The sequence below is a fragment of the Musca autumnalis genome, unplaced genomic scaffold (genome assembly GCF_047663935.1).
Source record: "Musca autumnalis isolate F117 unplaced genomic scaffold, ASM4766393v1 scaffold_3, whole genome shotgun sequence".
Classification (NCBI taxonomy): Eukaryota; Metazoa; Arthropoda; class Insecta; order Diptera; family Muscidae; genus Musca; species Musca autumnalis.
Window position 1 is genome coordinate 160,223,282 of NW_027411866.1, and position 26,768 is coordinate 160,250,049.

Consider the following 26,768-nt stretch of genomic DNA (forward strand, 5'->3'; position numbering starts at 1 on the left):
AGTTAGTGATGGAAAGAAATCAAATTAAAAAGTTCATTGATTTGGTTTAATACGAAACAGCAACAATATTTACAGGTGTATATGAATGAAAGCACTAGAATCGAACGTTTAGATGAAAGAGGATTAGAAATTTCTATTACACTTACTCTTAATTCATGTTGATCAATACTCTTTTGTGATTTTAATACAATATCCCGGGAGCTTTGTCGTCGAAGCAGTTGTGCTGTATTGGCCATGTTGAAAGATGATGAAGACGATGATGATGGTGGTTTTTGTGGAGCGTGATTCGGATGGCCGTGATTCGTTAGATTGGTTGGTTGGTTGTGTTGAAGATTTAAAATAAGTTAAGCGTTTGGATTTTTTATTCTACTTTGCTTTTGACGTAAACTAGATTTGGTGCAATTGTTTTTTGTTCAGGGATTTCTTTTTTCTGAATATATCGATTAATTTTTTATGTTGGGTGCAGGTGATTTTTGTTAGTGTTGATACTGGTTAGTCGGTCGTTTGCTTTTGAGATTTGGTGCTCGTACATTTACATTCATACATACAGGGTGTTCGGTTGTGTGCTCATATGGTAGAAAGAGTACTTAAGGTGCTTTTACTAGAAAGTTATTATTATCCATTTTTTGCTGTTCTAAAATAAGTGTTCGGTGCATTAAATATTTATGGGAAATCTTAAAGTGCTATGAAAAGGAAATAAATATTTTTGGAGGCATACATATTTACTTTCACACTTACAAAACATGAATTTAGTATGAGTAAATTTTTGGTCTAATGAGTAACAAAATTACTAACTTAAAAATTTGTTAATAGAATATAAAAACAAAAATGTTGTAAATGCTTGTATAATCGGCGTCCTTAGAAAAATATTCCTAACAATTCACGATGGTTAATCCATCAAAAATATTTCTACAAAAATTGTGGATAGTCCTTAAAATAAAATTTTTAACAAAAATAATTTTTTTAAATCTTGGTCTTTACTCCCTAATCTCTCTTAGTCAATCGTAAACTATTCTTGAAAAATCCACAATTTTGGTTTAATGGTCCATAAAAAATATTCTTCAAAAATCCACGACTATTGGTATTTGGTCCTTTAAAAAATATTCTTCAAAAATCCATTACTCTTGGCCTGTTGGTCCTTTAAAAAATTTTCTTCAAAAATCTACGACTCTTGGTCTGTTGGTCTTTTAAAACAATTCTTCATCAAAAATCTACGACTCTGTTGGTCCTTTAAAAAATATTCTTCAAAAAATCCACGCCATTGGGTCTACTGGTCCTTCAAAAAATAATCTTTAAAATATCAACGCCATTGGGTATGCTGGTCCTTCAAAAAATTATCTTTAAAATATCCACGCCGTTGGGTCTGTTGGACCTTCAAAAAATAATCTTTAAAAATTCCACGCAATTGGGTCAGTTGATCCTTCAAAAAATATTCTTTAAAAATTCCACGCAATTGAGTCAGTTGATCCTTCAAATATTCAAATATTCTTTAAAAAATCCACGCCATTGGGTCTGTTGGTCCTTCAAAAAATATTCTTTAAAAAATCCACGCCATTGGGTCTGTTGGTCCTTCAAAAAAGATTCTTTAAAAAATCCACGCCATTGGGTCTGTTGGTCCTTCAAAAAATATTCTTTAAAAAATTCACGCCATTGGGCCTGTTGGTCCTTCAAAAAATATTCTTTACAAAATCCACGCCATTGGGTCTGTTGGTCCTTCAAAAAATATTCTTAAAAAATCCACGCCATTGGGCCTGTTGGTCCATCAAAGAATATTCTTTAAAAAATCCACGCCATTGGGTCTGTTGGTCCTTCAAAAAATATTATTTAAAAAATCCACGCCATTGTGTGTGTTGGTCCTTCAAAAAATATTCTTTAAAAAATCCACGTCATTAGGTCCGTCGTTCCTTCAAAAAATATCCTTTAAATAATCCACGTCATTGGGTGTGTTGGTCCTTCAAAAAATATTCTTTAAAAAATCCACGCCATTGGGTCTGTTGGCCCTTCAAAAAATATTCTTTAAAAAATCGACGCCATTGAGACTGTTGGTCCTTCAAAAAATATTCTTTAAAAAATCCACGCCATTGGGTCTGTTGTCCCTTCAAAAATATTCTTTAAAAAATACACGCCATTGGGTCCGTTGGTACTTCAAAAAATATTCTTTAAAAAATCCTCTCCATTGGGTGTGTTGGTACTTCAAAAAATATTCTTTAAAAAATCTACGCCATTGGGTCTGTTGGTCAATGGAAAAATTCTTAAAAATCCACGACTTTGGTTCCTTGGCCCTTCAAAAAATATACTTGGGTCTATTGGTCCTTCAGATAATATTCTTAAAAAACTCCACCACTATTGGTCTGTGGGCCTTCAAAAAATTCAAAAAATATTCTTCAAAAATATTCCGAATCGACCCACCTAAGTATGTATGTGTGTACGTCGCTGAAAAAAATATTCTTAAAGTATTCTTCGAAACCCCTAAATTGTTGTTATGAACATCCTTCTTCTCATTTATTACACATTGAAAGACCATTGTCATTCTTTGTCGTCTACTGTAAATCTTTGGCTTTTCATAACCCTTCACAATCAAAACTCAATCAATCAAATGAAAATATTTTTTATCTCTAACATAATAACGATATGCCCCCAATCCTTCAATATTCCAAGTATTTACAAAAGAATCAAAAGTCATATACATATCTAAAGAACATCGATTGATAAAAAAGTCAATGAACAATTGAAAGATGACAACCGTATCCTTTAAAAATCATGTCGAACAAAAGAAAAGACAAACATCAACTAAAGCGCAATGTTACATCTATTTTTCTAATGTTGCAAAAATACACATAAGGACAAACGTTACAAAAACAACCAACCACCTTTACCGCCGCCAAGTTTTTAAAGGAAAATGTATCTAAATTGTGTTTTTTATTTATGCCGGATATACTTGACATTCTTGTTAGATTTTTGTTTATTCTACGGTTAAGGAACATGAAAAAGCATATACAAACAAACGTGATACAAAACCAAAAGCAAGAAAAAGGGGTTTACTAAAAGTTGATTTTATTTCTTAAACAATGGTAAGGATATTTTAATAATGTTACTACAACTTAGGTACATAAACTGATCTGAATAGAACTGAGCTGTAAAATGTTACAATGGGAGTCATAGTCTGATATTCTTTCCTAATTTTCATTAAAAAGCACGATAATCATAACCCTGTGGGAAGCCTAGGGTCAAGTGTCGACATGTCACCACTTGGTCTACTATTATGTTGACTTTGTCAACATGTTGTCAAGATTTTGTCAATAATCCTTACTTTCTTTAACAAAATCTACAATTTAAACAAAAGTGTAGTGTTTCAACCAAGTTTAGTTTCTTATACCACGTTTAGATTAATGAAATTCACTGAATCGTCTGGCTTTTAAATCTACCAAAAAGTTTCAAATAGACCAAAAATCTAATAGTGAAACTCTCGTACCAGTGTCTCCATATGACCCTTCATGAACTATTGACTCACCACATCCAATCTGTCTATTGACTCACTACCTCCAATGTCTATACTGCCTTTCTACCTCCAATGTCAACACATGGTCTCTCAGCAAATGTTATCTTACTACTGACATTTTAGTTTCAATTTCACTTGTGACTATCGAATGACACGTTCATACAAAATGTCTATAGGAAATTACATGAGTTGTCTGCAATAGAATCCTATGCAAATGCATATATGGTTAGAATGGCCGTAGAGAAAATCTGATTATACAGAAACTCGTTTTTATCACAAAATAAAACGAGTTAGGCCCAGAAATTTTTGCATATTTTGCATATCGTGCATATTTTGACATATTTGCATTAAATGAGCATATGCAAAACTATATACAAGGATTTGTGGTCTAAAAATTCCACCGAAATGGCTGAAATGTGGTATTAAGTCTTCGTTAGGGGTATGAAACTTTACACCTGAAATTTGTTCGCATGGGTCCTCGTCTTCATATAGCCCCCATAGAACGGTACCTTCCGATTTCCAATATTTTGAAGGTTGACATTTTGCATAAAGTCCTCGTTGGGAGTATAAAACTTTCCACCTAAAATTTGTCGGCATAGGTCCACGGCGTCATACAGTCCCCATGGAACGAAACCTCCCGATTTTCGGTATTTTGAAAGTTGTAGCACCAATATCCCTCCGAAATTTCTGAAATTTGGTATTAAGTCTTCCTTGGGGGTATAAAACTTTCCACCTGAAATTTGTCGATATAGGTCCACGTCTTCATATAGCCCCCATAGACCTATATCTCCTGATTTTCGGTATTTTGATGGTTGAGGCTGTGGTTATACATTTCTCTATTTTATTGACTGACAAGAATTTTAAACAAAAAAAATTGTACATACAAACATTTTTGTACCTATTGTTGAAATATTTGTTGCATGATTTTGCCTATGTCATATGTTTCGATTGCAATTTAATCAGAAGCCAAGAATATGCCCAGTCCCAAAATTTGACATGAATCGGAACAAAAATAGGGGTTGCATAAAATTCCGCTGACTAATTATAAATAAAAATCAATTGCAATACAAAAAGGACGTTGAAATAGTTTTGGCCACAACATTTGGATTTAAGACCATAGTGCACTGGTATAAAGGAAAAATTGTATTGACAAATTTTAGAAAAATTAAGAAAAATAGCAGTTATTTGAATCCCCCTACCAAATAGGACTTAAAATGTCTGTAATCAATCGTAGTTTAATTCCAAAAAAATTCAAGAAAATCGAAGAGTACAATCATTGATAAAAATTGTTTTTAAATATTAAATCTCAAAAATTTCACCCAAGCCCACTGTGCAAAATTTGTTTCTATTTTTATTATTTAGCTGATAAAAAACGCAAAAAAAGATTTTTTTCTATTTGGATCAATATTAAAGAAGTTATGAGTATTTCTTTGTATGTACATAGCTTTTACAGAGTTCGACTTTTTCAAGCCTGAAATATACTGAAATATTTTGCTAAGGAGCAGCATCAGTACAACAGAAAATAAAGGATATCAAAAACCACTTATTGAAAAAGTGTCCGGTCGTCCGCCTGTGGTAAAAACACTCTAACCTCCCAAAAAATTGAAATAGGAAAGATGCGACTTTTGTCTGGCAGATCAATCCGAAGGTGGACTATCTCAGTCTACGTTATGGTATAGCCCCCATATAACAGTACCACACGATTTCAGGTACATTAACGTTTTCAGTTATATTATTAAACCGAAGTAGCTGTAATTTAGAACTTAAGATCCCTAGTAGCCAAAAACTTCTGCACCAAAAATTATAACTGAACAACGATTCAGGTACTACGATTTCAGGTAAGTTGACGTTTTCAGCTATACATACTTTCATACCGACTTAACTATAATTTGACATCAATGCTTCGCAGTGGTCAACAACTTCTCCAAATAAAATTGTGTCCATGTTTTGGAATAGCCCACATATAACGGTACCACAGGATTTCGGATACTTGTACATTTTTAGCTGTTTTTGTTTTCAGACTGAATTAGCTATAGTTTGGCATATACGATTCAAAGTAGTCAAACACACTTCTCCACCAAAAAAACCACCAATTTTGCCTACAAATGTCGTTATAGGAGATGAATTGTTAGTTGTATTTTTGTGAACATAGGGAGTATATAGTAACCGAAATTTGCGTTATGACCTTCCTTTTTACTTGCTTCATGAAAAAATTAGGAAATACATACGATAAATCGTAAATCTCGATAATTCGTATAAGCTGTCGGTCCCTTGAAGCAATTTCCTTTGCATTTTAACCACTTCTGAACAATGGTAATTTACCACCCACAGATATTCAGCCCTATTCTGAACATTCCCATGGGAACTGCGAAATTTCCCATTCCCACGTTTTCCATATTCTCAACGACGTGGGAACAACAAAACATGGGAGCTGAAATTTCGAAATTAGTTACACCAAATTATTATAGCATACTTTTGGGGACTGTAATTTTGTTTTGTAATACAAAATGCCTATTTGCATTGAATTCGCGGTTTTTGAATTAGATTAGCAAAAACACAACTCACTTAATTCAATTGATGGATTTTTTAAGTTAATGGGGTCAACGATGTGTGATGTTGTTCTAATAAGCGCATTTTCTTCAGAATGTGCGAATTGATGTACGCATTTTTTTTAAGTAATAGGAACTTTAAAAATTGTATGTTGATACGGAGTAATTTTAGTTAGGGGTTTAACGAGTATATCGCTAGTTTTACTTATTCCTAATGATCGCTAGAACTCTTATTTTGCATATTTAAAAACAAAAATTCAAAAAGATAAATTCGGATATATTTCTCGATTATTAAATATTTTTGCGTGTTATTACATATCGTCACCATAAATTTCCGAAGACGTATCTCAAAAAAAAGTAAATAAATAAAATACGTTTTTCATTGAATCTAAAACTAAAACACATGCCCTTGCAAAATTTCAAGCTTCTACGTTCAAAAATAACGATCCTATTCAAGAAAAGGCATTTCGGAAAATGGAATAGCATTGCAATAATTTGGCATATATGTATGTACGTTTGTGTGATCGTTGTCGTGTCGTTGACGAGACTAACACGTTTTCAATAGAACGTTAGTCGTCTGATTTAAAAACCCCGAAGGTTATATTACGAAAATGAATAAAAGTTGCATATAAGAATATGCAAAATCCGAAGTCTACTAATGACATATTATACAGTACATTTTGTATGCTTTTATTAAGCAAACACATGGCGATTATAAATATTTGCAATAATTTTGTCGTGTAGGTGTCTTAAAATATGAAATTTCATAAAAATATGAAATTTCTTGAAATGGGAACAAATTCCCAATTCGAACTTCATTCAGAATGAGGGGAGATGGGAAATGGGAAAAAAACTCCCACAAAATTTTATTCAGAATACGAAAATATGGGAATGGAAAAAAATTCCCAACTCCCATGCGTTCAGAATAGGGCTGATTAATTTTTATACGAACATCATCAGTTTCTGTAGAATTCGTTTCTCATGTTTCACATACTTTTAGGCTCCCTACACAGTATTCACTTTTTGAATTAACTTCGGTACAATGGTATTCACCACTCACTGATATTATTTATACGACTTTAAAGAGTTTCAATACAAGTCGTTTCTAATACATCACATAATTTTAGGCGCCCTAGAAAATAACAATAATAAAGGTTTGTTCAGGAATTTGGAACATAAGTGGTGAAATAAGTTGGAGGTGTACATCCAGTTGGTGAATTGACATATTCGATATTTCGCCAAACGTGGTGAGTTTTTAACAGGTTTGGCGACTTAATTTTTGACTTGGCGACATGGCGATTTTTTGGCGGTTTATAGAATAGTTGGCGATTTCATTGGCTAATTGTAGGAAATTTCCGCTTTTTAATTAATTAAGCAATTTTTTGTTTTTTGATGTTCATATGAGACGGTAAATACTTAATTCAATTTTAATAGATTTGCCCAAAAAATCCGTGCATTTGAATATGGCTTAACATATTTGTATAACCTAAAGTTATATAGTATGGAGGGTATTTTAAGTTTGTTTTTCAGTTGGTAAAGCATTGGGATAATCATTTGCGGCCCTATAAAGTATATACAGTGGCGTGCACAAATGAGTACATGTTCACTAATTTTTAAGGTGTAAACAATAACGCGTAAAAAATTACACAACAATAATAATATCGGGTGTTTTTTAAGCTAGATAGAACTTTAAATTGTAAAAAGTAACACAAAAAATTAAATTTTGATGAAACTTTTTTTTTATTTGTTTCAGTATACTCTGACAAATCATCATGAATAGACTCACGCTTGAACAACGCTACGAAATTATCCAAATTTACTTCGAAAATCAGTCGTCGATTCGCGCAACTTATAGACGACTTCGTCATTTGTATGGCGTGAGACCAATCCACAAGAGACCCTACAGACTCCATTACATCCAGAAAAATGCACCGTATGGTGCGGTTTTCACGCTGGTGGCATCATCGGACCTTATTTCTTCAAAAATGAGGCCGGAGCTCGCGTTACGGTCAATGGAGATCGTTACCGCACCATGATCAATGATTTTTTATTTGAAAATATGGATGACATTGATCCGGAGGAGATGTGGTTTCAACAGGATGGCGCTACGTGGCATACGGCGAACGCAACCATCGACTTATTGAAACCAAAATTTGGCGATAAGTTGATTTCGAGAAGTGGACCTGTCAATTGGCCTCCAAGGTCGTGCGATTTGACACCTCTCGATTATTTCCTGTGGGGCTACGTGAAGTCACTGGTTTATGCTGATAAACCAGCAACAATTGATGCCTTGGAGGCCAGCATTGTTCGTGTTATTCGTGACATACGGCCAGCAGTGCTCGAAAAAGTGGCCAAAAATTGGACGTCCAGAATGCACTTCGTCAAGAACAGCCGCGGTGCCCATATGCCCGAAATCATTTTCAAATGTTAATGTCACGTATTGATTTTTCGAATAAAAAAAAAATTGATTACAGTTTAATTTTTTGTGTTATTTTTTACAATTTCAAGTTCTATCGGGCTTAAAAAAAAACACCCTTTACAATGCATATTTGCCTTTGAGAGTAAATCGTAGCAGCCAAAGGACATGCGGTAGCGAAAAACGTCTTCTCTTTTTAAGCCTTTTATCGCGCTGCAGTGCAATAAGTTAAATCTAATTCCGTAACATATGTTTGGGCACGACACTTCTTGATAAGGGTAAATTCTGAGTCGATAAATGCATGTCCGTCCGTCTGTCTGTGCTAATCTTTCTAGGTTCTAAACAAATTGAGATAGTACGCTACAATTTTGCACAGATGAATCTTTTGTTTGCAGGCAGGTCAAATTTGAATATGGGTTATGGCCCCATAAAACTGTTCCGCCCGATTTCAGTTTTTTTGTAATTTTAGATATGTTTTCTGACCGAATTAATTATAATTTGGTATTTAGGAGTCATATCGCAAATTATTGCTAACTCGATCAGAAAATGTAGCTAAAACATTTCAGAATACCTGAAATCTGGCGGTACCGTTATATGGGGACTGTTCCAAAATTTAGGTCTATGTCCATAATTTTTAATTGAGAAATTTCTCGATCACTTAGATTGTAAATGCCAAGTTATAGCTAATTCGGTCAGAAAATGTAGCGAAAAAACTCTAAAGTATCTGAAATAAGGCGGTATTGTTATATAGATATTATACCGAAACATAGGCCGATATAGCCCATCTTCGAATTTGACCTTCCTGCAAACAAAAGAGGCATCTGTGCAAAATTTTAGTGTCCCATTTCAATTTGTCTGGATGTTAAAGTTATTACCACAGACGGATGGACGAACAAGCATAGATCGACCCAAAATTTCAACTTTATATACTTTAAAGAGTCGTTACAAACGTAAAAAAACTTAGGGCCATTATTACATGTGTTCTTTTACTATCTGATGGATTTGAAAACGCAAAATAGACCAATATGAAGGCATTAAAAATATAATTTTTACATTGAAAGTTAATTCCAAGAAGCTCCTCCTTGAAATTCAATAATCACTTTTAACTTAAAGTTAAACGGAACGCTATAAATCTGTTCGGTAATTCCAAACTATAATAAAAGAATACTTATAATAATGGGGGTTAGTATAATAAAAAAAAGCTAAATTCAGTATGAATTTTAACATAAACTGACGAATTTTCGGTTTGGCTATTTCTGACACTTGATTTGGTGATTTAGGTAGAAACATGTAAAAAAGTATCAGTCGGCCGACAGAGATATACCCTCAGCCTATATGAATTTAGAGTTAAGGTTAAATTTTAAAGTTAAGGCCTTAACTTTAAAGTTAAGTCTTTTGGAAATTCGAACTTGCCGACAAAAATGTGGATCAGGATTCAAGTTCAAAAGTGTTGCGGAGAAGGTACTTACAGGAACATACCGACTTGGTCCATTATGGAAGTGGATCTTATTTTGGGAGTCATTTCAGTGGATCATCGTATTACTTTTGAACCAGTATGCCAGGAAGCATGGACTTGTCCACGGAAAACATAATATCGCTTTAAACAGGACCACAACGAACAGCATGGGTATACATTTACAAAGGATCTTCGAACAGACCCAAAACTGCACTTACACACAAATGTTGAACTTTTGTGGGGGAGGTACCCTAAGAAGAGGACCGATACATTTTAGAAGTTAAATTAAATTTGGACAAAATATTAAGAGATTCAAAGTTTGGACCAAATTGGTTGCTCCATTCAAGTGATATCGAGCATTCCATTTTAGTGACATTTTTTAAATATTGGGGGGAAGTGCCGGTAGTTGTGGACCGAGCCCATCTTCGAACTGAAACTAAGTTTGGACAAAATATAGACCAAATCGGTTGATCAGTTCGAGAGTTATCGTGCCCTCCATCCATTACATGGTGTCAAAGGGGTTTATGCACCTTTCGGGCTGTATTTTCAAGAAGTATGGACTTGTCCCTGAAAAAACTTTTACCGTCGTACTTGAGGCAAAAATTAAAATGATTGCAGCTCTTAAAGTGAACTTATCCGAAAATGTGTGTGGCAGGTACCCGAAGGAGTGAACAAATGTAGTGCATATTCGAACCTGATCTATATCAGTTAGGATGTGTAAAGTATGTACTAAACCGGTCACTCCCATCAAGAGTTATCGTGCGCAAAATTTTTCCGAACATTTTTGAACTTTTGAGGGGGAGGTATCTGAACGAGTGTACCGATATGGCTTATCTTCGAAAATAAACTAAGTTTCGACAAAATATTACGAGGGCAAAATTTTGGACCGAAGCGGCAGATCCGTTGGAGAATTATCTTGCGCTCCAACCACTACACACGGTGTCATAGGGGCTTTTGAACCTTGCAGGCAATTTTCTCAGGATGTATGTACTTGCCCCTGATGAAAGTTGTACAGTCGTATAGAGGATTGTGAATGCACGTTGCTACAACAAAAATCCAAGCGATTCGAAAGCAGGTCCTAAACTAAACTTTTTCCGAAACTTTGTGTGGGAGGTACACAAAGGAGTGGACCGATTGAGTCCATATTTGAACTTCATCTAAGTCTAGTAGAAATTTCACGATGTGCAAAGTCGGTTTCTCCCTTCAAGAGTGCACACAAATTTTCCGAACATTTTCGAACTTTTGTACGGGAGGTACTGGAAGGAGTGGACATATATAACCCATCTTCGAACTTAAACTTCGAACTACGAAAGCCAATTTTGGACCAAATCGGTTTATCCGTTCGAGAGTTATCGTGCGCTCCTGCCAGCCAGACAGACAGACGGACGGCCATTGCTAAATCGACTCCAAATTGTCTGAAACACATTTCGTCCAAACATACTTGGGGTCTAAAACTATTATTTCGATGAGGCACATTTTGCCAGTATGAAAGTGTATACACCCTCGTTAGCATAAATGCTGAGGGTACAAAAATCTGAGAACCCTGTATGTGAACGTTATAATTTTGCTACACCGAACTTCCGTAAAACGAAATGTACATAACAAATAAATTTGGAAAATTATATTTTGAAAATTATATTGAAGTAAGAAAATCAATAACATATGAAAAGACATATTTTACATCAAACAGGTGGCAATTTTGATCGTATCGTCACCAAATTTTGGGTCTTGATGGGGGAAGTAGCCAAAAGCAAAACCTGATAATGGATGAAAAATATACCACCTTTACAGCAATGTAAAGTAGGTTGGCGTATGTGGTCAAACAACGTAAATATTGCAATAGCCGTTTATCCAATCCAAGCTTTAATTTTTAGGATCTCAATTGTAATGACTAATACCACAACGATGGCTGATGGCCTTCCCAAAGCAAAACCTGACAATGTAGAAAATCTCAACCTTACAATGATTCACAGTAGGTTGCGTCCGTTTTGTTCTTATGTAAGTAAACATCTCCGCTTCTAGTAAGTGTATTTCAAAAGCCAATGAAAGTAGAAAATCTCACCTTGACTTTGGTTTTTGCTGCCGACTATAGCCTTTGCTCAGTTGTTTATACATTTTCTCTTCTATCCTTTTTGGGAATAACATACATATATGAACCCTTTTATATAAACAATTCCAAAATAACTTGAATTTATTGCTCTGCTCTTTTAGTAACAACGGATAAATAATTCATTTGTGGTTTTACTATTTCCATCTTCCGAATCTGAAAACTTTTTGACCATATGTCTTATAGCTTTCAATAAAGTGTAAATTGTTTTTATATTACCCATGCATCTTGTACAATACGGACATTTTTACAATATATGTATGTATACATACATATATAAAAGTAACTTCCCTCCTCATGCCTTTAAAGAATATACATAATTTTACGCTTGAATGTCTTTTAGATTAACTTTCTTCTTTCAGCAAATGTTTTTTATGCAAAAAGAATAAAATATTATCTTTCTTTTACGAAATTTATTGCTATACATAAATTAAATTTGTAAAATTGGATTTAAGTGAGTTTTGGTAAAGTTAAGTTATCGTCTTTTTTCTTTTGCCATGTTTCGTTTGGCATATGATAACAATTGTATCAGTAACAACATCTGTTCGATGTTTCGTGCGTATCTTCATTGTCATATGGCAAATGACTGTCGATATACTAAAAACATTGTTTTATTGGATTTTAGACTTTAAATCAGGTACGTGCATACATACCCACATATCTATATGTACGTACATATGTACATATATATAACACGTTATTTGCATTTCATTGATTTTAATGTTTTATCGAAATACGAGTACGTTATAGAAATCATGTTTAAAAAGAAGGCATGGATACACATTCCCCTGAATCATATGTCATTAAGTCTACTATATACATATATCAGCCACATTTTAAAATTGTAATTAAAAGCACCAGCACGCCAAGTTTTTTTTCTGTAATATAAATCTTCTTTAAAATTCCCATATACATACATACACTAATGCAGTTTTAACCAGTAGTTTTTCTCACTTTACTATTAACCCTTCTCGAAACTAGAACAATTATTATTTTTATTATATATTTTCGTTCAATAGGGGCTAATAATTTCTTTCTAATCTTATCAGTATCATTTAATTTTGTATAATACTCGTCTAATTGTCCTTCAAATGTAAAACTGTAATCCATATTCGTTATATATGTAGGTAATAAAATACATTCATCTATCTTCTAAGTAAATTAAATTAAATTAATACCAGTCATTATCTTAAGTAGATAGTCTGGCACTTTTATTCTGATGACAATCAAAGCACACATTTTCCCATAAAGCACGTTCGTTCTTGTGGAGTTGTAAAGAAAAATGCTGTTCTAAAAATAAACAGGACGAAAGAGCTTTTGGATACCATATTGTAAGAGGATTTATTTTATATACCTAACTGTATATGTTATATTGTTTCATGAAAATGTTTTAAGCCGATTTTTAAAAGAAAGGCTGAAAAACTCTCTTAATACTTTTATACCTTCCATAATAGTATCGAGGGCACATTAAGTTTGTTTTTTCCCCTTTGTAATCATAATCATTTGCGACCCTATGTAGTATATATGGGAAGTCCTGAGAAAAATATGACACTTTTGAAAAAAATTGGTTTTTAATTTCCTTTATTTTTTGATGAGTTGATGCTGCTCATCAGCAAAACATTTCAATACATTTTCAGATTTTTTGGGTGAGGGTTGCGGAGATATCGCATTTTGAAAAGGTCGAACTCTATAAAAACTATGTGCAAAGAAATACTCATAACTTCTTCAATATTGGTCCAAATTGAAAAAAATGTAACATACAAAAGGAAACGAGATAGAAACATAGTTCCGTCTAGGGATATACATAGAATCACTTCCTAGTCGATTTATGCATGTCCGTCCATCCGGAAGAACGGTTTTCATGAAAATCGCTTCAGATTTGGATATATCTCCCATATATTTTCGCCCGATTTCTCGAATTTCATGCACCAAACACGCAACGAATGTCCGATTTCAATGAACTTTGGACTAGCAAACAGCTTGCCAAATTATTTGAAATCGGTTCAGATTTGGATATTACATAGTTAGCTGGCCCATTACAGAACATTTGTTCCATAGACCGAATTAAGAAAATATCTCCAATCCTCTCTGTTTTTCGCTTCGCTTTTGGGAATACCGTGCCTTTTCATTTCTTCATTCACTTGTATGATCCATCGAAGCTTAGGCCTGCCGATTCTGCGTGCACCGCCATGTGGCATGTATTCATTCGCCTTTTTAGCAGGTTCATCATCGCTCATTCTTATGATATGGCCTAGCCAACGCAATCGTTGCATATCGATACGTTTAACTATGTCTTTGTATAGCAGATAGAGCTCGTGGTTCATACGACGTCGATATTCACCGTCAACGCAAATCGGCCCGTAGCTCTTTCGAAGAATTTTCCTCTCAAACACACCAAGCACTGCCTTATCTGCTTGCGCAAGTACCCATGCTTCGGAGCCATACATTAGCACGGGTAGTATCAGCGTTTTGTATAGTGTTATTTTTGTTTGACGAGATGTGGCTTTGTTTTTAAATTGCTTACTTAAACCATAGTAGCATCTGTTGGCCAATACAATTCTTCTTCTTCTTATTTCACAACTGATGTTGTTTATTGTGTTTATGGCAGTGCCGACGTAGACGAAGTCTTTAACTACCTCAAAATTATAGGTACCAACTTTCACAGTTGGTCCTGTGGACCTAGTATCAGTTACAGTCATCTTACAAAGCCGGATGAGCTTAGCGGGGATACCAAATTCAGACATTGCATGGAATACCTTTGATCGGAGGGGACTGTCGAATGCTGCTTTATAATCGACAAAAAGGTGATATGTGTCGATCTGCATCTCTTGGGTCTTCTCCAGGATATGCCGTAGGGTAAATATCTGGTCAATGGTGGACTTGCCAGGTCTAAAGCCACATTGGTATGGTCCAATTATTTCGTTGACCATTGACTTTAGTCGTTCGCACAATATCCCTGACACTATCTTATAGGCAATAGGGAGAAGACTTATGCCCCTATAGTTGGAGCATACAGTCTTATCTCCTTTCTTGTGGACGGGACACAGGATGCTCAGGTTCCAATCGTCGGGTACGCGTTCTTCCTGCCAGATGGTGCTAACTAGCTGATGCATACATCTTATCAGCGCGTCGTCTCCGGTTTTAAACAGCTCGGCTGGTAAGCCATCGGCTCCTGCTGCTTTATTATTCTTCAGCCGCTTGATTGCTGTTTTTACCTCATCTTGGCCGGGCGGTATACATTCTATACCATCTTCTGGGATTTGATCTGTGATATCATCGTCTTCGCTACTATTGGATACCAGCAGATTGGAGAATGTTCCTTCCATATCCTGAGCACGTTATCTGTATCTGTTACCAGATTACCTTGCTGGTCTCTACAGGAGGATCTGCCTGTACCACAGCCATCTGTTTGATGTTTCACTCTTCGGTAGAATTTTTTTCTCCTTTTCTCCCTATATCTCTCTCGTGCGCTACGCGTTGCTACTGATTGTAAAGTAGCTCTATATGCCGCATTTTTCTCTTCGGTAGCAGCACGACACTCCTGACACCATGAATTCCATTCTGGAGGTCTCTGGAATCCAAGTATGGATTTTGCGGCTGTTTGCATGGAGTGGGCAATATGTTGCTATTGTGTTGTTATGTTATCGGGACAAGCTATTGGGCTAGTTGAGTGGAATATGCCGAGGCTATCTGTTGTGTTTGCAGCCTATTGATGTCCAACTTCCGCGTTGTGACTGTTCGTGCTTTATTTGCAACGTTTAGACGGGTACGTACCTTTGCTGCAACAAGGTAGTGGTCCGAATCAATGTTTGCGCCTCGGAACGATCGTACATCCAACACGCTCGATGAATGTCTTCTATCTATCACAACATGATCAATTTGATTACTTGTTCTTTGATCTGGAGACAGCCAGGTGGCCTTATGAATATCGAGATGATTAAATCTGGTACTGCTAACTACCATGTTTTTTGCAGCTGCAAAGTCTATCAGCCTCATACCATTGTCAGATGTTTCACTGTGGAGACTGAATTTCCCGACTGTTGGGCCAAAGATATTCTCCTTTCCAATTTTGGCATTAAAATCGCCTAGAATGATGTTAATGTCATGGGCAGGGCGACGGTCATATGTTTCTTCTAAGCGCTCGTAAAATATATCGTTGGTCTGTTCGTCCTTTTCTTCAGTGGGAGCATGAGCGCAAATAAAGCTGATGTTGAAGAATTTAGCTTTTATTCGAATTGCAGCAAGTCTTTCATTCACTGGGGTGAAGTCGGATACCAGATGTTTTAGTCTCCGACTAACTACGAATCCGTAACCAAACTCATGCTTTACGTCATGGCACCTATAATACAGTGCGTCACCTTTAGGTGTTGTTGTGACGCCTTTCCCAATCCATCGTATTTCCTGTATGGCAGTAATATCGGCCTTGAACTTTTCAAGTACGTCTGCCAATGCGAAGAAATGCACCTTCTCTATAAAGGATGCGAACATTCCAGGTGCAGATTCTCGCAGATTATGGTCCTTAAAACGTTTGCGGGGTTCGTCAACTTTAGAGGGGCTTGTTTTTCTTTTCTTTCGTTTTTTTTTCATAGTAGGCTGTTTTTCTAGGGGATTGTTACTAACCCGACACCCAAACGCAAGTTTTTAACGTTCTTATGGGTGAACGCGCGGCACATGTTAGCTCACTACCTTTAACGGGTGTTAAAGGTAGTTCCCCAGGTGACACCACGAGGAGGTCAGTGTCCACTTGAGATGAAAGAGGGACCAAGATAAATTCTGTGCTTTGCCACGTTAAAACCGGTCAGGACCGTTCCTTGGTATCTTCCATCCCCTACGTCAACCGGAGAGTCAAGTATCATCTTAAATTAATTTCGTGTTTTGTTCTTCTTCAATTTTAAATAATTAATCCCAAAAATTACATCCAAGCCAACTGTGAAATGTTTTCCCATTTTTTATTAGATAGCTGATACAAAAGCAAAAAATTCGAAAACAGATTTTTTTCAACTTGGACCAATATTAAAGATGTTGTGAGTATTTCTTTGCACATAGTTTTCAATCTGCTACCCAAAAAAAAAAAAATTGAACATGTATTGAAATGTTTTGCTGGGGAGCACCATCAACACAGCAAAAATAAAGGAAATAGCCATGTCCGTCTGTTGGAATAACCTTAGCGTCCGCAATAATTGATTTAGAACTCCTGAGTGTCTTTTTTCCATAGGCAGGTCATGTTCGAAGTAGCTCCCGATTTTCGGTATTTTGAGGATTTTGGATACAATTTTGAACCGAACTAGCTGTAATTTGAAATTTAAGGTTCTTTTTAGTCCCAACACTTATCCACCAAAAATTATCAATATAGGTTCATGTTTTGGCATAGCCCCTATATTACGGTACCTCCCGATTTTCGATATGTTTGGTGTTTTAGCTAAATTTTTGAACTGAACTACCCGTATTTTGACAATTAAGGGTCCCTGCAGTCACGAAAGTTCTTCAACAAAAGTATCAACATGGGTCCATCTTTTGACGTAAGCCCTATATAACCGTACCTCCCGATTTTAAGATTTTTGGCAGTTTAACCGATTTAGTTTGACATTTAAGGTTCTTAGCAGCCCCAACACTTCTCCACCAAAAAATGTTCCATATAGGCCCATATTTTGGAATAGCTCCCACATAACGGTACCTCCCGATTTGTGGTATTATGAGGTTCTTAGCTAAATTTGTTGACCGAACTACCACGTAATATGACATTTAATGTTCCCTGCAGTCACGAAAATTCTCCACCAAAAAATTGTCAGCATAGGTCCATGTTTTAAAATAGCCCCCATTTCAGAACTTTGACGTTTTTAGTTGTATTTTCAGACCGAATTAACTATAATTCGACATTTTAGGTTCGAAGTAGTCAAAAAACATTTCGAACAAAAATTGTGTACGTAGGTCCACGTTTTGGTATAGCCCCCATTTAACGTGTTGCTCGATTTCAGAAATGTTGACGTTTTTAGCTACATTGTCAGACCGAATAAGCTATAATTTGGCACTTAGGGCTCTAAGTGGTCAAAAAACGTATCTGTCAAAACTTGTGGATATATGTAGGTCCACGTTGTGGTATAGCCTAATATATCGCTACCGCCCAATTTCATGCAAGTTATTATTTAAGAAGTTATTATCTACATTTTGGGCTTTAGTTGAATGTAATGTAGCATTGAGGGTTCGTAGTGACCAACAGTTGTGAACTTATGTTCACGTTACGGAATAACTCCATAAATCTGTACCGTCAGATTGAAGGTATTTGGATGTCAGTTGGCATTTAGAGTCCAAAGTGGTTAAAAAAACATCTCCATGTTATGGTATGGCCTAATCTAATGGTACCACCGATTACCGACGTAATCATGGGGGACAGGCCCTCTACCTCCATATATGATAGTTTTTTTTTTTAATATTCTGGTACATTTAACTTGGAAAAGTTCAAATTTTATCTGGTGGGCCCAACGAAATGGTGTCGAGATACACTTTTCGCTACGTCCCGTTCCCTAGTTTTGGGCAAAATTTTTGTGTCAACTAGCATTTATAGCTTCCAGTGGTTAAAAACTTCTCCATCAAAAATTGTGGATACAACGGTACCAACAGATTTCAGGTATTTTGAAGTATTTAGCTGACCGAATTAGCTTAAAATAGTTGTCAAAACTCTTCTTCACCTAAAATTGCGGGCATCGGTACTTTTGTAGTAGGAACTAATTTGTCCATATTCCGAATAAATACTGGTGAGGGGTATAAAACGGTCAGCTCGGCTGAACAAAACGCTTTGTAACTTGTTCTATTTAAATTGGAAACTGAATGCTATGCTTAAAAAGTAATGGCATTTTGATTGCAGATTGTAAAATTGTTCTTTTATTGCAAAATTTCTTGGACATAGCAAAGCATAAATCTTTGTGTTTGGACAATTGCCAACTTCAGGTGTATACAAAACAACTGTAAATCAAAGCTAACTCTTAAAGGTTACTTTTGCAAATATGATACAACACTGCACTTAGAGAATTCGATCACATGAATGTGGGTTTAATACTTTAATCTCATTTCAGTTCATTTGATTTGGATATTTAATCCTTTAGAGAGTTTTAACCAGAATTGTGTTTGAATTCATTTTGATAAATACGTTTTTAAATTCTCCCCTATTTTCTTTCGCTATTGTTTTCAATAATCTATTTTCAAAATATATTTTTGTAATTGCTCTATACATAATTGGTAACATCTTTGATTAAATCATCACGGCAAATATTGTTTCCTAATTGCTTTATGACAAAATGAATGTGTGTGTCAAATTATAACGGCGTGTTAAAAAATTGGTTTCCGGCATTTACGACAAAAAATCACGACACCTGCAAGTAATATCGTAGTGTTCATTATCCTTTCACTGGAAAGGTAAATATTGTGACAACAAATAAATTTGATAACAATCACTTGTAACCTCACCACAACACTAATATGATGACAATATCAAAGTACGTATTTGATGAACACAAAACGACAACAATGACAACAACAAAAATGAAGGGCAGTAATCACTCATAATGACTGTATAAGCGTATTTTCTTTGTAATTTTATGTTATTAGTTTGTGGAAATTTATGGGGTATTCGTGGCCAACGACCAACGACGATATTCAAGCCACAAAATTACTTTTAAAAATGCTGGGCAAATAGGCCGACAGGCAGACAGACAATAATAAAAGGATGGGCAACAGTTTATGTGTTGAAAATATTTACTGTAAACAATAATTACACTGTGCCACAAATTGGAACTCAAGGTCTGTGCGGTGGAAAATTCCTTTTGGAGATGAAAGCCCTTAGAGAGTATATTAAGAACCCAAAAGGAAATTTTCCCCATAGGTCAAGTTTCTGAGATATCGCGCGATGAATTTTTTGAATTTTCGCCTATGATGCTTGAGAAAATAGCTTTATATCTCTGTTTGCCGTTATTGTAGCTTCGTTTTGAGATTACATGTCTTCAGTCAAATCGAACGGCGAATCTTTTTGTAGAACATTTTATTCTTCTAACTCAATTCCTTTCATGTCCTTTTCGTCCTTTCTTTCTTGAACCGTAGTAAAAGTACCACAAGATGAGATTTTACAGCATCCAAATATTCCACAAAAATGTTGCTCAGAGAATTTTAGGTACGGTTCTCATTGACAAGTAATCGATATTGTTACGTTTTAATTGTCTTTTTTGACATTTACCCGGTTTTTGTTCAGAAAAACCCTATGTTTTGTTTTTCTGTATATTCGTTCTTTGTTATGTATTGGTAGGTAGACACACACATTGGTTATCGCTTATATTGACATCTGGGATGTATGTGAAATATTTACCATATATAGCTCCCGATATGCTGAACACGTTAATGACAAATTTTCTTAGAAAATAGATCCGGTTATCTAATATTTTGAACCGGATATAGCGATATAAAACCCGGATTTTGTACCGATTTTAAGTAACCGATTAAGCTTATATGTATACTATTAGAAAGCTAATAAAATTGCCAATCAGGGAAAATAAATTTGTTGACAGCATCTTACCTGAGTTCGGTGCTAAATCAAAAAACCCGTATTCTTGAACCGTTTTTAAGGAAAAATATCACTGCGCGTAAATATGAAGATAAAAGCTTGGTGGGTGAAATATTCTTTTTGCCGATGAAAGTCGATGAAGTTAATATTATGAACCCGGGAGGACAGTTGTGCCGTAGGTCAAACTTCTGAGTTATGGCGCGATGCATACATTCTTGATGAACTATAAGAGCACGACAATAAACCCGTAACATAAATTCCATTTCGCTATAACTCAGAAGTTTGACCTATGGCATAACTGTCCTCCCGGGTTCATAATATTAACTTCATCGACTTTCATCGGCAAAAAGAATATTTCACCCACCAAGCATTTATCTTCATATTTACGCGCAGTGATATTTTTCCTTAAAAACGGTTCAAGACTACGGGTTTTTTGATTTAGCACCGAACTCAGGTAAGATGCTGTCAACAAATTTATTTTCCCTGATTGGCAATTTTATTAGCTTTCTAATAGTATACATATAAGCTTAATCAGTTACTTAAAATCGGTACAAAATCCGGGTTTTATATCGCTATATCCGGTTCAAAATATTAGATAACCGGATCTATTTTCCAAGAAAATTTGTCATTAACGTGTTCAGCATATCGGGAGCTATATATGGTAAATATTTCACATACATCCCAGATGTCAATATAAGCGATAACCAATGTGTGTGTCTACCTACCAATACATAACAAAGAACGAATATACAGAAAAACAAAACATAGGGTTTTTCTGAACAAAAACCGGGTAAATGTCAAAAAAGACAATTAAAACATGACAATATCGATTACATGTCAATGAGAACCGTACCTAAAATTCTCTGAGCAACATTTTTGTGGAATATTTGGATGCTGTAAAATCTCATCTTGTGGTACTTTTACTACGGTTCAAGAAAGAAAGGACGAAAAGGACATGAAAGGAATTGAGTTAGAAGAATGAAATGTTCTACAAAAAGATTCGCCATTCGATTTGACTGAAGACATGTAATCTCAAAACGAAGCTACAATAACGGCAAACAGAGATATAAAGCTATTTTCTCAAGCATCATAGGCGAAAATTCAAAAAATTCATCGCGCTATATCTCAGAAACTTGACCTACGGGGAAAATTTCCTTTTGGGTTCTTAATATACTCACTAAGGGCTTTCATCTCCAAAAGGAATTTTCCACCGCACAGAAACCTTGTTGCACAGTGTTATTATTAATTCCGTTAGAATAGTGTCACAATATAAAAAGGTATTTACTACCCAGCAACAACAATTACGCGTTTTATTTGTGAAAGTGTGCATTTTTGTGTAGAGTAATTGAAAGGAATAAAATACAAATCATGTAATTTGCATATTAAATTTGTTTATTGGTAAGGTTATTTGTAAACAAAACAAGTAAAAAAGTATCAGTCGGCTTTGCCGACAGAGATAAACCCTCAGCCTGTGTGGATTGAAGTAACTTTTTTCCAAAAAAAAACTTACGTATTAAGGATGGTTTTCAAAACAATATGGATGGGATTAAAACGCAAAAATTTGCGGGAATATCGATAGATAGGGCTTTTTTAAACTGAGTTTCGACAATATTTAGAGTACCATTTTAGCGAATATTTTCGAACTTTTATGGGGGAGGTATCCTTCCACCTTCGAATTTCATCTAATATTCGAAGAAATATTACGATATCCAAAGTGTGGACGAACACAGTATCAGTTCGAGCTCTCCAGTCACTACATATTGTGCCATAGGGTGTTTTTACAACTTTCGGGCTTTTTTCTCAAGAAGTATGGTCTTGCCCTTGAAAAAACTTTATCTGTCGTAATTGAGGCAGCGAATGCAAGTTGCTTCAACAAAAATCAAAGTGATCCGAGAGCAAGCCATAAAGTGAATTTATCCAAAAATGTGTGTGGGATGTAACGGACTGAGTGGACAAATATAGTCCATATTCGAACCTGACATATACCTGGTAGATATATTAGGATGTGTAAAGTATGGACCAAATCTGTCACTCCCATCAAGAGTTATCGTACGCACAATTTTCCGAACATTTTTGAACTTTTGTGGGGGAGGTACCGAAGGAGTGGACCGATATGGCTTATCTTCGAACTTAAACTAAGTTTGCACAAAATATTACGAAGGCCACATTTGGGACCGAAACGGCAGATCCTTCCGAGAGTTATCTTACACTCCAACCACTACACACGGTGTCAGAGGGATTTTTTGCACCTTTCAGTGCCCCGTATGGGGGGCACTGAATATAAGTTGCTACAACAAAAATCAAAGCAATTCGGGAGCAGCCCTAAACTGAACTTTTCCGAAATTTTGTGTGGGAGATGCGTCCATATTGAAACCTTATCTAAATCCGGTACACATTTCACGATGTGCAAAGTATAGACCAAATCGGTTACTCCCTTCTAGAGTTATCGTGCGCACAAGTTTTCCGAACATTTTCGAACTTTTGTGGGGGAGGTACCTGAAGGAGTGGACCGATATAACCCATCTTCGAACTTAAACTAAGTTAGGACAAAATATTACGAAAGCCAAATTTTGGACCGAATCGGTTGATTCGTTCGAGAGTTATTGTGCGCTCCAGCCAGACAGACAGACGGACGGACATTGCTAAATCGACTCTAAATTGTCTGAAACACATTTCGTCCAAACATACTTGGGGTCTAAAACCGTTATTTCAATGAGGCACATTTTGCCCGTATGAAAGTGTATATGGCGAAAACCAAAAATTCTTTGCAATTCCATTTGAAAAAAATTAAAAAATTTTTTTGCGAGCACATCTACAATTTTTGGCATACAGGTTAAGAAAAAAATTCTGGTTTCAAATCTGTTCGCGTTCACAAAATTCGACGATGCGCGCAAAAGTTATAGCGGTTTTTATTCTCATATAAAGAAAAAATATTTAAAAATATCTTATTTGTTGTTATGAGAAAATGTACGCTTAAATCGTTAACAGCATTGCATATTTATTCGTAGATGTTTAAATAGTTATTAAATTTATTATTATTTTCGTGGAAAATCAACAACTAATACAAAAAATTTTAAGAAAATCCAAATTATCCTGTCCCAGAGTCCGTACAAACCCTCAAAAAATAAATTAAAAAATATATGCGGAATCTAGACAATGCGTAGAAAAATATGATACCAAATTTATAGAGATTGGGTACATAAATTGCATATTATAGCAACAACAAAAGAGAGAAACTTATTGTTGGAAAATATTGTTGCAAATATATTTTTTGGTTTGATTCGAAAAATTAGAAAAAATATTTGGGAGTTCTCCAACTATTTCGCTAAAATCCCCTACAATAATTAATGTGTACTGCTAAAACGTCATCAAGAAATATGGTTTGCCATCGTGAAAGCTTATTTGCTTACTGTGATAACTTATAAGGATAGGAAATTAAGAGTAATATTGAAATTACAATCATTCAAAAAATGTGGAAATTAAAAAGCCTATTATTCGCGAATTAGTTAAAATCAGTTGATGCGCATCCGTTTTTGGATACAACGAATCAATCTCTTTCAATATCTATGCATATTTCGATGTTTCACTCAGCGGTCAAAGTGTGCCGCCAGTTGCATCGCACAATGCAAAAAACATTAAAGTGGGTAAAAATCGCGCAATTTGCATACGATTTTGATGCGCATCCGGTTTCAGTAGCATCCATCAAAAATACGTCTATATACACATATTTCAAACTGATTCTTCAAGAACCGCGGATGTGCCTCCACATTCTATTTTTGGTAAAAAACCCATATTACTCGCGAATCTTAGTAATTTATGACACGCGTTTTCGCAAATATTATAATCGCGTATAAAGGATTCCATTTAAGTAAAAAATTTTAAAGAAAATCGCGTATTTGTCAAAATAATTTTTTGCTGATTTTTCTATTTTCAGGGTATCTATATCCGCGGTTTTAGTGGATGGATTCGATCGCGAATGGGCTCATTAGATCCGTCGCGTAAAAAAAAACTAAATTCACGCGGGGTACAAAGGAAATTGAATGACACTTGCAAATTTTAAACGCAAAAAATAGGTTTTTTAAAAAAATGCACGCATCAAATATTGGCCTTTAGACTCCAATTACTAGGATGCTGTAAGGAGCACACTCATGAGATATGCATTAAACGACCTAGAATCACGAGTCTTATAATCCTATTATTTGCTTTGAATATTATCTAGTTGCGCGTCGGAATTATTAAAAAAATTCAAAAAACCCCGAAATTCCGGCTTCAATATGTCAGCATCAATTTTAGGTGGATGCAGTATATATATCGAAAAATGATACACTAGTATCATATTGCGCATGAAGTATTCCTTGAGTCTTTCTTTGGGCATATGTCTATAAAATGTAAGGTTAAGCCAGAAATCGGAAGGGAGCATAAAAAAACTTGTTGGCTTCAACCCATTTTTAACTATTTTTCTACATTGATGTCAATACAGCTTCCACGTAAATTAATTTTAATGGTCGATATTATGGGATCCCTCCTAAAACACTTCATATTAAAGAATGTATATCATACTATATAGAATATGTTAACAGTTCGCGAATTCTGAATGGGTAAAACTCGGATTCATCGATTGTAAAACATTGGTTTTCGCCATATACCCTCGTTAGCATAAATGCTGATGGTATAATAACTTCAATTGAAATAAAAAATTCCATTCGGTATTTGACTAATGTTTTCTAACATCATTTTAAAACCCACGAATAATTTTAAGGCGAGCGGTACTATTACCTTTAACTTACATATGCGCAAAGAATCCCTTGGTATTAATGGGATAAATTTAAAAACATGATTATTTAACGTGTAGGGTAATATTCAACAAAAGGCTATAGTCGGAGAGGGCCGACCATACGATACCCTACACCACTACCCCGCGAATTAGCTTTCAGCAAATCAAAATTTTTTTGTGATACAAAATGGAACTCAAAGTCTGGGGGTGGAAAATTTCTTTTGATTATGAAAGCCCTTGATGAGTATACTAAGAACCCAAAAGGAAATTTTAGCCATAGGTCAAGTTTCTGAGATATCGCGCGATGAAGGTTTTGATTTTTCCCTTATAATACATGGTAAAATAGCTCCATATCTCTGTTTGGCGTTGTTGTAGCTTTATTTTAAGGTAACATGTCTTCAGTCAAATCGATTGGCGAATCTTTTTGTAGAACATTTCATTCTTCTAACTCAATGCCTTTCATGTCCTTTATTTCTTCAACCGTAGTGAAAGTACCACAAGATGAGATTTTTCAGCATCCAAATATTCTACAAAAATGTTGCTCAGAAGATTTTAGGTACGATTCTCTTTGACAACTAATCGATTTTGTCCCGTTTTCATTGTCCTTTTTGACATTTAATCGGTTTTGGTTCAGAAAAAAACTATGTTTTGTTTTTTTCTGTATATTCGTCATTAGTTATTTATTGGTATGTAGACATAACAATTGGTTATTTCTTAAGTAGACATTTGGGGTTCTTCTGAAATATTTGCCACTAAAGCTCTTGTAATGATGAACATGTTAATAACAATTTTTCTTGGAGGATAAATTTTTGATCCGGATATTCCGACATTAAAACGGATTATTGAACCGGTTTTAAGTAACCGATTAAACTTATACGTATACCGTTAAAAAGCTTATAGAGTTGTCAATCAAATTAAATTAATTCGCTTCTGAAAACTTTGTTAGTAGCAGTTCTAGAACAAAATAAAAAATAATTTAAAAAAATTAAGTTTCAGTGTTTTATTTAGAAATGCACTTAAAACTAAAAAATAATTTGTCGCTTAGCCTCAATATATACATTCTTTCTCATGATAGAATCTCTCAAATAAAACGCTTGCATTTAAATTATGAATGATGGCAAAATTAAACGGCAATCGAAATAATGGTTTTTTATTTATCCGATATTTCGGCTGTCATCGACAGTCATCTTCAGGGATATTATTTTTATGAGAAAAGCAATAGTGTTGTTATACCGTCTATGCTGAACTGAGCATAGACGGTATAACAACACTATTGCTTTTCTCATAAAAATAATATCCCTGAAGATGACTGTCGATGACAGCAGAAATATCGGATAAATAAAAAAGAAACAAAACACGAACATCTTTGTTTTCATTTGACCAAAAGCCAAAATAAACCCACCAAAAATAAAATTCAAA

General features: G+C 35.0%; 1 protein-coding gene across 4 annotated transcripts in view; it reads right to left on the minus strand.

Annotated features, from left to right (window-relative positions):
* LOC141398036 (sodium-dependent neutral amino acid transporter B(0)AT3) overlaps positions 1-26,768 on the minus strand; it is an 82,011-nt gene that overhangs the window by 42,375 nt on the left and 12,868 nt on the right. For 2 of the 4 annotated variants that reach the window (XM_073975137.1, XM_073975140.1), the window contains exon 3: positions 147-634. In XM_073975137.1, coding sequence (XP_073831238.1) covers positions 147-236 — 90 coding nt within the window. In that variant the 5' untranslated portion in view covers positions 237-634. The remainder of the gene's footprint in view (positions 1-146; positions 635-26,768) is intronic. The other 2 variants (XM_073975141.1, XM_073975138.1) reach the window with 2 other exon arrangements.